General features: G+C 47.4%; 1 protein-coding gene across 1 annotated transcript in view; it reads left to right on the top strand.

Annotated features, from left to right (window-relative positions):
- Nucleotides 1–391: 391 nt before the first annotated feature.
- VCAN (versican) overlaps nucleotides 392–14,627 on the top strand; it is a 237,927-nt gene continuing 223,691 nt past the window's right edge. The window contains exon 1 of the mRNA XM_060235736.1: nucleotides 392–464. Within this exon, the coding sequence (XP_060091719.1) occupies nucleotides 411–464 (54 nt within the window). The 5' untranslated portion in view covers nucleotides 392–410. The remainder of the gene's footprint in view (nucleotides 465–14,627) is intronic.

Raw genomic sequence — 14,627 nt, 5'->3', positions numbered from 1 at the left:
TCCCCAGATTATTTGTGACCAAGGGTCCAGCAATGGAGATTGGGGGGGAGATAATGTGTGGGGGGCATTTTGTAGCCATTCCTTCCATGGGGCAAGGTATACGCGTTCTCCTCTTGACAGTGCAAAGTGAGGAGGAGGTACACTCTTGCCCTGGCTTCTTCTCCCCGCACCCCCCCCCCCCGACGGTGAGACTTTGGGTGGTGAAAGGGGGCGGCAGGCGCTCTCCTGGATGCTGAGGGTTTGCAGCCTTCCTTGCGTGCAGCGCGGAGTCTGGTGCCGGGCTGGGGGCGTCTCTCTGGAGGGCCTCCTGGGAGGGCGGCGGAAGGAGGGGCGGGCGAGGCGCTGGGCTGGCCCCCTTCTGCGCGGGGCTCTGGCTGGTGTGGGCGGCTGGGGCCATCGTCGGCGCGCACATGAGCCCTCCTCTCGCAGAGGCAGGGCAGGGCCCCTCCTCTGCAGCGCTGACGGTACAATGCTATAATAATGATGGGTGGCGGTGGAGGAGCCCGCATGTGAACTTGCAGGCGAGGCGGGCTCGGGGTGCTTCCTTCTGCCGGCGGCACCAGCAGCAGCAGCAGCAGCAGCAGGTCGCCTCCGCCGTCAGGTGTTCGCCGCTGGAGCAGACGGGAGCCCCGCGCCGGCCAGCCCGACTTCCAGGCGGAGCCCTCTGGATTAGCAGCAGGCTGTGATCCGACCCCCCCCCCCGCTTCTTTTTGCAGTCTCCGCAATAAACGGCTTGGGGAGGTAACTATGCCCTTGCTTTTCTTCGGGCGTCTGCCGGGGAGGGCGGGGGGGGGAGCTCACCTAGGCTCGCCGGCGGCGGCTTTTACCTGTGAGACAAAGAGTTTGGGAAACCTGGAAGGGAGGGGGCGGGGAGGAAGAAACGCTGGCTTCCCAAAGACATCCCCCCTTCCCTCCCGCTCCAGAACAGACCCCGGGGAGAAGAAAGGCAAAAGAGCCGGGCGGGGGGGGGGCGTCCCGGAGAACAAAGGCGGGGGGAGGGGAGACGCGGGGGGGGGGGGGGAGTCGGGCACAGGAGGCCAGAAGGGCTCTCCAACGGTTCGTGGCCGGGCGGCGCAAGTCTGTTGTGGGGGCTGGAAGGCACAAAGCGGCGCTGGAGGCAGGCGGCGGGGAAGCTCGGGGTCGGCTGAATGGACGGAGCGGTGCCGGGAGCGCTTCCCTCCCAGCCCAGGCGGCTCATCCGCTTCCTCGACGGCTCTTTCTCCTCCTGGCTGCGGGGCGCGCGCGCGCGGAGGGGGGGGGGGGGTGTCTCTGGGGATGCAACGCCGGGAGCCCTCCAACCACCAGCTGGGGGGTCGGCCAAGCCAAATGCTCCCTGCCCCGCTTCCCCGGCCGGCTTTAACAAGTCTTGGGGGACATGGCCCTGCTTCGTCGTCTGGCAGGCTCCCACGTGCCCCCCCCCCCCGCGCCCAGGAGGAGGAGGAAATGGCCCCTCTGGCAAAAAGGAGGCGTTGGCGGAGCGGAGCCCAGTTTCTCCTTTGAAGGGATTCTTCTGGTTCAACTTCCAAGAAGTGCTGTGGAAGGGTCAGTGCGCTGGAATATCTATCTATCTATCTATCTATCTATCTATCTATCTATCTATCTATCTATCTATCTATCTATCTATCTATCTATCTATCTATCTATCTATCTATCTATCTATCTATCTATCTATCTATCTTCTCCCAGATTTCAGGCATGAACTATTTGCAAAGAGGTCAGGAAATCCCCCCCCCCTTGTGCCCCGCCTCTCCCCCTCCCCCGGGAAAACTGACCTACTGATCCAGATTGCCGGGGTTGGGAAAGGCAGCGCGCTCCTTCCCGAGCTGCGCAACACTTGGCGGGTCAGCCGCGAGCGCAACACGGACAAAGTGGGGACGGGGGCGGGGGCGAGGCTTGTTCAAGGCTTCCCGGAGCCTTGTTTTGTCTGCGGCGGCGTTTTGCGGATGCTTGGGGAGTGGGGGGAAGCATTTTGCTGCCTCCCCACTCCGCGGTTCTGTCTCTTTCTCTAGTTGCGAGGAAGTTTCTGGCGGGCAGAACCAGCCTCGGCAAGACGCGGCGCATCCGGAGCGCTGGAAAACTTGCACGACTCAGCCCCTCTGGCTGGCGGGCTCGAAAATGTCACCGGGGGTGGGGCGGGATTGCGGGGCTGCAGGAAAAGTCTGTGTCATCCTCTCTGCGAGGCATGGCTTTCCTCCCCAGCTGCTCTCTCTCTGAGCCCCCCCCCCCCGAGTTTGAGAACAGAGAAGGAGGATTCTTTGGTGGGATTTCAAAAAAAAAAAAAAAAAAAGTAGGACAGAAAAAGCCGGGAGAACAATAGAAAGCGCTGAGTCCTTCTCCTCTCTCCCCCCACCCCCGAGTCCGGGATAGTGGCTCTTCCCCGGCAGGCAGGGTATTTATTTCATTCAACCCTAAAAGAAGTTCGCGGCGGGCAACGAAAGGAAGTTCTCTCTTCCCTGCTAAGGAACGAATGGGCTGCAACAGAGAGGAGTCCGTTCTTACCTCCTCGGTCACACCTCTCACAAGCTCTGATCGGGGCTATTTAATTAATGGGACGAGAGAAAGCGACGCAGTTGAGCGCTTCAAATCCCCAAGTAGGAAAGGAACTCTAGGAACCGGACTCCTTTGCATAGACCCTCGGCTCCCCCTGCTGGACAAAATGAGAATATCATGAAAAAGACAAGGAGAGCGGGGAGAGGACGCGAGCGAGCGTGACTCTGTGACGGTGAACTCTCCCCGGTAAAGAAGACTACGCCGGAGTTTTTGATATGATTATACAATAGTGAATGATAATAATGATATAATACCAACTGATCATCTCCCTGGATGCTTATGGGTTTTCCCTGTTTCCATTTATACTGAGCCACTTTTCTTTACTTCAACCCCCGGCATCCCAGTGCATCAGTGTACCAAGAGGGAGAGAACGGGGGCCCCCGACCTCACTTGTAACATCACGGGGTCGGCTGGCATGTATGAGAAACCAGGACTTTGGGAGCAGGGTCAGCGGCGCTCCACACCAGAGTCGAGATATCCACCAGCTTGTGTGAAACAACCTCTGCCCGCAGGCAAAGTGTCTTTTCTACACCTTAAGAATTAGGCTCCGGATTTCCAAAGAGGGCGTGGCTTTCAGACTGTCTTGAATTTCGTCTACAGTCTCACCTAACTCTTCCCCCCGGACAGAAAACCTTGCTTATTTGAGGTGCTTCCGAGCGAAGGACGCGAGTCCTCAAGGACTTTTGTTCTCACAATGAAAGCAACGAACGAGACCCCTCCCCCCCGGCCCCGTTCAGTAGCTAAGGGCAAGAAGGTCCGGATCTGCCTCAAAGCCTGGCTTGGGCGGCCACTCCAATGAGGACTCCGAGCTGGACGGGCCCAAGTTCGCCTGTCCTCTCCCAAAGAGAGGAAAGTCTGCTTCTCTTTTCATCGGGGTGGGGGGAGGGGGTCAGTGGCGTCTCTTCGCTCTTCTGGGTGTGTAAACGCCGAGGTGACACTGAAGCGCAGCGCAGAACAGGAACCCCGTTGCGCGCCTCACGGCGGGGATCCCCACAGGAGATGCGAGGGCGAGAGACCCCCGCCTGGTGTGACTCAGCTCCTTCTGAGGGGCTTGCTGAGGAGCCGGCCCACCCCCTCGGCGGGGAGAAGGCAGTCGCAGCAGCGGGCGCGTCGTGCTTTCCGGCGGTGCTGGGAGTGAAGGGGTCGGGGCAGGCGCAGAGAAGGAGCCTGGGAGGTCCGGCTCTTCAGCAGCCACGTGGCCGGGGATTTTCAGCGGGGAGGCGGCCTGGCGCCTTTGTAGTTGGTGTGTCGTGTGAAGAAGGCTTGGCCAGGCGCCTTTTGTTTCACTCCGACAAGGGGGGGAAGGAGCAGGGCTGGGGGAAAAGGGAGCAGCCCCAGAGGCCTCTTGCTTTTCAAACCCTGGATTAAGAAAGGGTGACCAGACTAGGAAGACAAGGAACCAAAGGGGCGGTGGAGAAGCTTTGGTCGTGGACGTTGTCGATGCATCTATCTTTCTGACCTTTGCGCGCTTGTAGGCCTGTCTGCCAGAAAAGGAAGCAGCGGCCTCCTTCAGATGGGTTGGTTTCCTTGGCACTAACCGTCAGCTTGTGGTCTCAGCATTAGGAATAAGCTTTCTCTCAGCCAACCTTTCTCTACGAATGAACAGACCTTGGCTTTTCTTTTCTCTGCCCCAGTGCGCCACGGTGTCCTTTCAACAGGCTCAAGCCAAAAGCCCCAGGGAAGGATTCGGCCTGCTTGTATAGGAAACAGTTGGATGGAACTGCCATATGTTTCTTGTAGTTTCACTGTCTGAAGTTTTTGTCCAAGGGAAGGGGAGTGGGCCAGTTGAGCACCAGCCAGGTTTGACTTGTAAGAGGCCTGCTGCTGTAAATGACTTCCAGATATTTCTTGATCCCCTACTGGTTCTACTCAATTATTTGGGGGGTGATTGTCAACTTATTATAAAGCAGTTAATAATATATTTGTTAATTGCAGCAAGAATCAGTTGACCCAGATGTTGGAAGGAGTGTTCCTTCTGGAATGGTGCTATAAATCCTTGGTCATTGTAGAAACAGATACATGTCAAGGTTCCTGCAAGATTGGGGGAGAATGCTTTTGGTCTCTTTTGCTCATAAATTGTCTTTGTTAATTATCAGCATATACATCCAGACTATTAAACTGAACAGGACTATTTTCCCTCCTGTAATGATTCTGTTCCCAAAAATGTGAATTCTCAAAATCTTTATATATAAGATATGTTAATATTAAAAATTAAAAAGAGACCTGAATGTCCACCTTGTCCCCAGCTTGAATGAATCTGCACAGTGCAGATCATAGAGGTGGAAGGGATCCCCAAGGCCATCTAGTCCAACACCAAGATCATAGGTATCATACCTTATTTCCCTTGATCGTGGAAAGTGCCATCAGATTGCAGACACCATAGTTTATGTGCTCACGTGCATGTTCCCAAATGCTATAACAAGCAGATTGCTACCTCCTTTCCCATCCTTGCCACTAATTTCCCTGTGAGTTTCCTTTAACCACAGTGGATATTTCTCCCATTATCTTTTCCCTGGACTGCGTATCCTTTACTTTTCTGTGCTGAATGGCATCTGGATCTTCAGATGTAGATGGAAAGTGCTAAATTGGGATTCATCAGGATATTCAGACCTATTTCTGCTCCAGGCCTGAACAAAGACTCAGGTTTCCTCTCTTGCTACAGGACCTAATAGCTCAGCAGGACCCAACCTATACATATGTTAATTAGTTTGGTTTATTGTGTTTCATGCCCTGATGTGGATCACATAGGCTAGCTAGCCTAATCTCATAAAACCTGGGAAGCTAAGCAGGGTTGGTTCTGGCTAGTATTTGGATTGGAGATTTCCAAGGAATACCAGGGTCATAATGAAGAGGCAGGCAATAGCAAAGCACCTCTGAATGTCTTTTGCCTTGAAAACCCAATGATTAGCCCCACTTCAGCTGACACGACACATTGCATCTTCATTTAATAAATTTTGTATTTATCCTACTCTGCCCCTCTTCTGTAGTTAAAAGTGGTCCTTTCCCTCTCTGTATAGTTTCAAACTGGCCTCTGTAACATCTGCTCTTCTGTTGCTTGTAACTTTAACTAGAAACGAAAGTATATTCCATGCACCTGATGAATTGAGCTCTGTCTCATGAAAGTGGATGCTGTAATAAATGTGGTTGGTCTTTAAATCACCACGAGACTTCTGGTTTATTTTGTGGCAATGACCAACCCAGCTACTGCTCTGGAATTATTATCTAGATCTCTGAAATTCATTGGCTGAGCTATATCTCTGTCCTCTGCCCCTTTCAAATGCTTCTTGGGCAGCTGTTTGAGAAATCACAAGATGTTGTGATGGCCTATGCTTCCAAAAGATGGTTAGAAAAAGTACTCATCTCCCATCTGAGGCACTTGAATCCAAATCCTCCTTTCCCCCTAGCTAGAGAGAAGACAGCACTGTGGATAAAGTCTGTGTACACTACCAAGTGCAGTTCTGGGGAACAGATGAGACTTGAATAGGCCACACTAACTTTCTGAAGAGTTAGGGAATAAATATCTACCATGGTTTTCTAACATGAATCCTATCATGCCCCTCCGATTTGCCATGCAGAATATGACTTTGGACGTAGAAGGATTTTAGCCATTAGCACTGATTTAAGTCAGACTGCAAACATCACAGGAGGTCAATAAACCTCCCAAATAGGGAGGAGTGTAAGGGCAAGTATGGCCAGGGTCAACATAGATGCATTGACCCAGATAATTTGCTCAATAATCCTTGCTGAGGGAGATGCTAGGCCAGGAACTCTGGGAATCTGACATGTCTGGGTGGACTGAGCTTCAGTGGTGGGTAATTACCAGTGGTTTAACCACTGTATTAAATAAGTAAATTGAGTGTCACAGAATTATTAGACACTACTGCCCTTCCAGGCAGCATTTCGTACAGTTCAGCACACAATGGGAGTTTCTCAGTGGCCATTTTCCGAATAAAGAATTGAAGGGAAGTGTTCTTTATAGAGAAGGACATTTCAGGTGCAGAATTCAGGAGCAGGGAGGGAATAATGTTACTGTGCTTGACTGTAAACAGGAAACAAACCTGATTAATCAGATGTGCTTTTATTATTGTACATCTGCCTCATTTTTCTTCTGATTGGGACCCAGAGTAGCGTATAACATTCGACTCTTTTCCACTTTACCTCCACAACATCAGTGTGAGGTGAATTAGGCTGAATGTCTGTGACTTTGGTTATCCAGCAAGCTTCCATGGCCAAGTGCAGATCTGAACCTGGATCTCTGAGATCCTAGTCTTACACCATGCTGACTCTGTGTTATAATACATAGTGTATAGAGCTGAGTCCAGGGGCTGTATTAACTGTGGTTGTTCTACACATGTTGGGGTATTTGCTGCAGACTTAAAAAAGGAAGGTGAATTCATAACCTGTTTCTTTCAGACTTTGTTGATTACAGCTGCTTCACACAAAGTGGACAAAAATGTTGTCATACATATCCTTTTCACTGAGTGTCTTTAACATCTGAAGGGGAGCTTCGCAGCATGCTTGCAAACATGACATAATAAGCACATGCCTAGAGCCTGGCATTGCTGTGGATCTGGAAACATGCATTTTCCTTGCAGATGTTATTGCAGTCATCATGGGGACATGCAGCAAATGTGTTGCAATTGTCACATGGAGCATCCCTTGTGAGAGGGGGAGATGCAATCCTATTCCTGAGTTTAAGGAAAAAGGCGTCTGTGAAGATCTGGCCTCAAGCTTTCCATGTTTGAATCAACCCCTGATTCTCATGTTTGAGCAAGCCAGCCTTGTCCCAGAAGAATTCTAACATGGGAAGAATGAACATGTCTTTCCCAGTAATATATTTAAGATACATATTTAAGCATTTATGTAGACACACCTTGATACACAAGGGTATTGAATGTAGAGAACAGCTTATATCTTTGTGTACATCACGTATATCTAGCAATCATTCATCTGGTGCCGGAAGGGTTGAGTTTTAACAGTTTTACTTAAAGATGCTCATTACTGATTTTTTTTTTTTTAAGATTCAAGCTGATTTAACAACAAAAAGCCATGTGATACCTTTTATTAGGACCAGCCAAAACAACAGATAACTGTGTGTAAGCCTTTGAACTCTCCAGAACTCTTCATCAGCTTAGATATTAAAAGGGGGAAATGGGGGAAGATATTTCAGGCCCTAATCTTAGGGCCACTTGTCTGCATCCTGCTTGGTAGATAAGTAAGATGTGGTAGGGATCTGTTGCATAAACAAACATCTACTCATGCTTCAAGTGTGGATTATATATGTGTATTCAAAGGTCCATACTGATATAAATCCCATCAGTCCTAATGGTTTTGGAATACAGAAGCTGCAAGAGTCTGTACGACTTCCCCTGGAACTAATTTCTTTCAGTTGAATGGCCAGTCTTTTTTTCTTTTGTATCTCACCTGATGAGCCGTGAATGGAAAGGGAGGGGAGGGGGTTCAATGGTCAAGGTTCCTCAAATGGTTAACATAACATTCAGCATAAAATCATGTTTACAGGGGGGAAATAGCTGAATTATATAACATGAAAATGCAAATATTGGGGGTCTATCCAGCCAGCCTGTTTTACTCCATCTTATTTGATTTCCTTAATACAGCCTCCATCCCACATGGCTTCTCTCCATGCAGATTGCAGGATCTTCAGTATAACCTGCTTTGGTGGTCAGGGGGGACCCTTCATTTTCCACTGGCAGAAAGACAGACTAGGTTCAGCCTAAGGAAGGAAGGATCTCAGCAGATGTCCATTCAATATGCAGCTGCCAATCAGCTCCAGCGTGGTTCTGGAAGAGGAAGAGTCCCCTTAAATACACCCTTTCTTACAAGTTTTCCAAATGAAGGAGAGAAAACAAGGGGCCAGGACTGGAAAAGTCCTGGAACTGCAGATGACAGCACTACTTTGAAGCAAGTCTTCTTCAGAACCAGCAATTCTGAGGAAGACTTGCTTCAAAGTACTGCTGCCATCTGCAGTTGGGTCTTGAAGGATTAAAACCACAACTTTGTACTATGCCCAGAAATTAACTTCAGAATATCCAAGATCACTGAACATTCTGCAGTTAGGTGAAGCTGCTTAAAAAAAAAAAAAGCACTAGTACACTATGGTCACTTCACAGCATGAACAATAATCTTTGTGTCTGCTTCCCCCCGCCCTGAAATGACTTTTCCTACATTACTGGAGGGGGGTGGTAGAGTTTTCATACCCAATTGAATATTGTCTTATTCTCTTGGTTGTTTGTCTTGGATGAGAAAAGAATGACAGGACAGAAGGCAACTAGTATAGAACTTGGGACTCTGTTTCCTTCCCTCTAATTTTTCTCGTCACCTCCATGAAGATACAGTGAACTAGCACAAAGGAGGTATGGTACTCTATCGGGTTAAATAACGTCCTGGTAATGGAAAATAGCATATACTTTATTAGAGTGGGTGGTTATAAATAGGCTTGATGATGTTCAAAAGCTGGTATGAAGCTGAGGTCTAGATTTGGATGTCAGCAGTGTTTGTATTCTCCCAAGCATTCTCTAAGCACCAATTTGCACATTATACCTACATAAAGTACAGGCACATAAAAAGAGGCATCAGACTATATGCTGGCTTTTAAAGGGTTAAAAAAATTCTAAAGGAATTTATATCCCACTGTTTTGTTCAATGGTTCTCAAAACAGTTTACATCATTCTTCCATTTAACTGAGAACCAGTTTGGTGTAGTGGTTAAGTGTGCAGACTCTTATCTGGGAGAACCGGGTTTGATTCCCCACTCCTCCACTTGCAGCTGCTGGAATGGCCTTGGGTCAGCCATAGCTCTGGCAGAGGTTGTCCTTGAAAAGACAGCTTCTGGGAGAGCTCTCTCAGCCCCACCCACCTCACAGGGTGTTTGTTGTGGGGGAGGAAGGTAAAGGAGATTGTGAGCCGCTCTGAGACTCTTTGGAGTGGAGGGCGGGATATAAATCCAATGTCTTCTTCATCTTCTTATCCTCACAGCAACCCTGTGAGGTAGTTTAGTCTGGCTCAAGGTCACCCAGCAGGCTCCCACAGCAGCGTGGGGATTTGAACCCTCAGATCCCAATATGAAACTTAGCTATCATTGTACAGCAGAGAGGTTGGCATAAGCTTTGCCTGGCTCTACAAATCAAAGTAACATCTAATAGACATAGGAAGACTAAAGGCTGGCTCAAGGTCACCCAGCAGGCTCCCACAGCAGTGTGGGGATTTGAACCTTCAGATCCCAATATGAAACTTAGCTATCATTGCACAGCAGAGAGGTTGGCATAAGCTTTGCCTGGCTCTACAAATCAAAGTAACATCTAATAGACATAGGAAGACTAAAGGCTGGCTCAAGGTCACCCAGCAGGCTCAAGGTCACCCAGCAGGCTCCCACAGCAGTGTGGGGATTTGAACCCTCAGATCCCAATATGAAACTTAGCTATCATTGCGCAGCAGAGAGGTTGGCATAAGCTTTGCCTGGCTCTACAAATCAAAGTAACATCTAATGATGTACATGGACAGATTGGATTGCCATTCCCACAAAATGAAAGGTGTAATGCAAACAAGATCTTTTCTTGGAAACTTAATGGAAATAAAAAAAATAAAAATACCCAGAAGGATAAGCAAAGTAAACTGTTGAGTTGATATTTTTAGTCACCCATTTGTTTTGTCTCCTGTAGTGTTGTCTCTGTCACCTTCATTGATTTAGTTATTTGAGGAAGCATTGGATCATTAATGCCCTATAAATTTCTTTGCCAGCACTTTCTGTATTAGGCCTGCACAGCATTTGACCATCTAAGCCAAACATTGCTTTACAGTCTGCCAAGGGCTTGGCAACTTCAGAGGAAAAAACCAAACAGATTAATTGAACTCTGGTGGACTACAATACACGGCTGACAGTGTTTTCAGTAATGGGAATTTTGATGAAGAGGGGCAACATGCTGGGGGACCCATTCATTGGCAGACAGCAGGGGCCAAACCACAAACTGATCAAGGCAGTGTGGATTTAGTCTTCCTATGTCTATCTCTTCCTGTGTCTACCTGTGTGTCTGCCTAGGCAAAGAAAGATGTATGAACAACACAGGTAGCAACACAAAATAGCAAACAGTTGCCATTGCATAACCATCAAAAAAGCAAACAGACACCAACCCTAAGCAGATCAGTGGCCCACCTAGTCCAGCATCCTGATTTACATAGCGGCCAACAAGTTCTTTTGGCGGTCCAGCAACAAAATACAGAGGCTGAGGTCTTCCACTAATGTTGCCTCCTGGCACTGGTATTCAGTGGTTCACTGCTGCTATGGCCTGTTCAGTGGGAACGGGGCATCCCCCCCCTGCTTACGGTGCTTGTTTGTTTCCTTATGTACCCTGCCTTTATCCAGACATAGTGGAGACCCACGGCAACAGAAAAACCTTCATCTACTAACATTGTTTAGAGGCATCATTACAACATAAAAGCCAGAAATTTAAAAGGCACTGTTAGAAACGTGTGCATTTTTTGTGTTATATCTCAATAAGACTCCAGCATGAAGAAATACCTTCAGTATGAGACAGACTTTTCCTGGGGTGTCCACATGTAGAAAAATCATTTGCCTGGTGTGAAAAGACAGAAGCAAAAACCAAGATATGCCTCATTGTTGTTGGTGGTCATCACTTTGAGATCTGGCAGCTGGTACTTACAAGAACATGGGAAAAGTTAACAAGTTAATCAAGTGACAGTGATTAATTGAACAGACTCAGATTAACCAATTGTGAATAACAGAACAATTAATCAACTGGCAGTAATGTGAATCCAGCAAAATTAAGTGCAGGGTAGAATTTTTAGCAGCTCCATTTATGCTGAAGCTAATGAGTGTCAAGCAATTAATGCTCTATCAGGTGGATGAAAATAATTGCAGATGAGTGATGATTAATACATAATAGTGAGTATGATCATAGTGGGTGGCTATTGCAATAATTTCAACCACAGATGACTAGAGAAGTATTTGCTTGGTATCTTTCAATAATTTCTACCACAGATGACTAGAGAAGTAAGTATCCGCTTGGTATCTCACCTCATCTTTCATCTAGAAGGGAGCTAGGGAGCACTGCGTTCCAGCACACAAAATCTCTTGGAAATCCCTGGGCCTAAGGAGGCCAAACTTAAAACAACTAGGGAGCTGGCCTTCTCTATAAAAGCCCCCCAATGGTGGAATCAGCTGCCAGAGGAGGTGCAGGCCCTGCAGGACCTCAACCAGTTCCACAGGGCCTGCAAAACTGCCCTCTTCCAAGAAGCCTTTAAGATGTAACCAGAATAAATATTACGCTGCCGGATAAATAGAGACTGTAGCACCACTGTATTGTTTTAACTTTTTAAAATTAATTTATATTTGTATTTTTATTGTTGATTGATTTTATCTATTATTGTGATATCATGATTTCGTATCATGTTCTGTAAGCCGCCCTGAGCCTGCCTTGGCGGGGAGGGCGGTGTATAAATAAAAATTTACTTACTTACTTACTTTACCATTTCATTGAGTGAAGAGCCAAAGTTCTGGGACACTGTGGAAAACAAGGCTCTGTGGGGTTCTACTTCTGAATAAACATGCTTTGGAGCATATAGGACATGAATTATCTGGCATGAACTTCCCCAGAGTGCAAAAGATTCTGGTAGGCAAAAGGATCCTGATTGCTGGGATGCGAAATATGAAAACAATACATAATTGGGAGATTTGCTAGGGCAAATGTTACTACAGCCTTCTGCTTTCATTAATGCAGCAAGTTCGCTGATTCAGCCCACATCCTTAGAAGTGGAGGCAATTGCCAGTTATACTTTTTCTAACTGTGGCATTTATGCCACACAAAACAGGTCAGGTGAGAGATATTAATTAAATCACAACAAACAATTTCTCTGTTTGGGGGAAGGTAAGATCAGAAGGGTAAGAACTAGGGATGGGTACAAATTGCAATTCATATACCAATTGGTCCAATTTGTGGTTTTGTTTTGAACCGTTTTTTTGCTTGCGCTATGCCCAAAATGAAAAATGAGCTACCTTTTCCCTTTGCTGTCCATTTTCCCAGGCAGCCTGGTGCTGATTCACTCAATTCCTAGGCAACGTTGGGGGTGGACTTTTGGGAGCCCTAGAAAAACCTATAGCAGTTGTCCATAGGTTGATTGGCAGCTTTGGAAGCCAGTCATGGAGCTTCCATTTTGCTCTATTTTAACAGAGTTGTGCTGGGTAGAATCCAATGGTCAGAAATACTTAAGGAGAAGCCAGTTCAAGAGGGGTGGAACTTTCTTAAAAGTGAGATATTGAAGGCAGAATTACAAACAATTCCAATAAGAAGGAAAAAAGTGAGGAACATAAAGAAGCCAGAGTGGCTCCATATGCAGCTTTCTAATTAAATAAATTAAAAAGACTCATTTAGGAAATGGAAGGAGGGCCATATAACTGAGGATGAATATAAAAAAATAGCCAGTGCTCGCAGGGAGAGTGTTAGAAAAGCTATGAGAGGCACTAAACACAATAAAAAAGGGTTCTTTTTTTTGAGCAGGAATGTACAGGAATGCAGCTTCGGTTGGCTTGGTGTCAGGGGATGTGGCCTAATATACAAATGAGCTCCTGTTGGACTTTTTCTACAAAAAAACCCTGTGCAAAACATTGGTGACATCAGGGTGTGTGGTCTAATATGCAAGAGTTCCTGCTGGGCTTATTCTACAAAAATAGCCCTGAACAAAAGAGAACAAGGAAGTAGCAGGTCCATTGTGGGGAAAGTGAAATTTTAAACAGATGATGAAGAAAGGACAGAACTGTTCAATTTCTGCTTTGCCTCAGTCTTTTCTTGCAAGGGAAATGATCCACCTGGCAAAAAGAAAACACATGATGATGGAAGGGAGCTGCAGTCTAGGATAGGCATAGGGGTACATAAACACCCATTTCAGGGGTGTCAAACTCATTTGTTATGAGGGCCAGATATGACATGAGACCTTGTCAGGCTGGGCCATGTGTGTCATATGTAAAGCTAGGTAATGGATATATAAACTTTATACAGGACACACACACAATTAAAGATTTTTTAAAAATTGAAAATAAAATATGCTTAAAAGATTAGCACTCTTGCAATATTTTGTTTATTTAACATAGGGTTGCCAAGTCCAATTCAAGAAATACCTGGGGACTTTGGGGGTGGAGCCAGGAGACATCAGGGCGGAGCCAGGAACAAGGCTGTGACAAGCATAATTGAACTCCAAGGGAGTTCTGGCCATCACATTTAAAGGGACCGCACACCTTTTTAAATGTCTTCCTTCCATAGGAAATAATGAAGGATAGGGGCACCTTCTTTTGGGGCTCATAGAATTGGACCCCATGGTCCAATCATTTTGAAACTTGGGGGATATCTTGGGGGGAGTCACTAGATACTATACTGAAAATTTGGTGCCTCTAACTCAAAAAACAGCACCCCCAGAGCCCCCAAAACCTCCAGATCAATTCCCCATTATACCCTATGAGAATCGATCTCCACATAGAGAATAATGAAGTACTCAGCAGACTCCCCCCCCCCTCATTTCTGGCAACACTGAAGGGGGACTGGCCTCTCTACTCACGAGTTGCTGCCAACTTCTTCAAAGTAACACAGACACCCCATCCCAAGAGGAAGCCTTTCAATCAGCGACTGAAGCCTCCGGAGGTAGAAACGCACATGGTCCTCTGGGGGCGGAGTTCCCCCCCCTCCGCCGGCCAGACTCCCAGAGGAAACACCTGTGGCAGCCAGAGAGGATGCAAGGACTATGAGTCCCAGCATGCACCTCGCGAAGGGAGGCCGGACTGGAGCGAATAGCAGGCCTCTTTGTGACCCAGAGGAAGGGAGAAGCCTAAAGCCTGCAAGGGAGGAAGGCAGGCAGGGAAAGATACACCAAGCCGTTTCCCCACCCCCACCCCCCACCACATTTTTGGAGAGCGGGGGATGAGGCTGCTAATTCAGGGGTCCCCCGGCAGGGCGGGGGGTTTGGGAAGCCTAATTTAACAGTTGCTGATAACTGACACTTCTTGCTCTGAATTATTGCATCAAAATCTGGAGACAATGTATGTGCTGTAGATAT

Source organism: Heteronotia binoei, chromosome 4 (genome assembly GCF_032191835.1).
Source record: "Heteronotia binoei isolate CCM8104 ecotype False Entrance Well chromosome 4, APGP_CSIRO_Hbin_v1, whole genome shotgun sequence".
NCBI lineage: Eukaryota > Metazoa > Chordata > Lepidosauria > Squamata > Gekkonidae > Heteronotia > Heteronotia binoei.
Note: the sequence above shows the minus strand (reverse complement) of the source record. Positions and strands in the feature narration are given on the sequence as shown.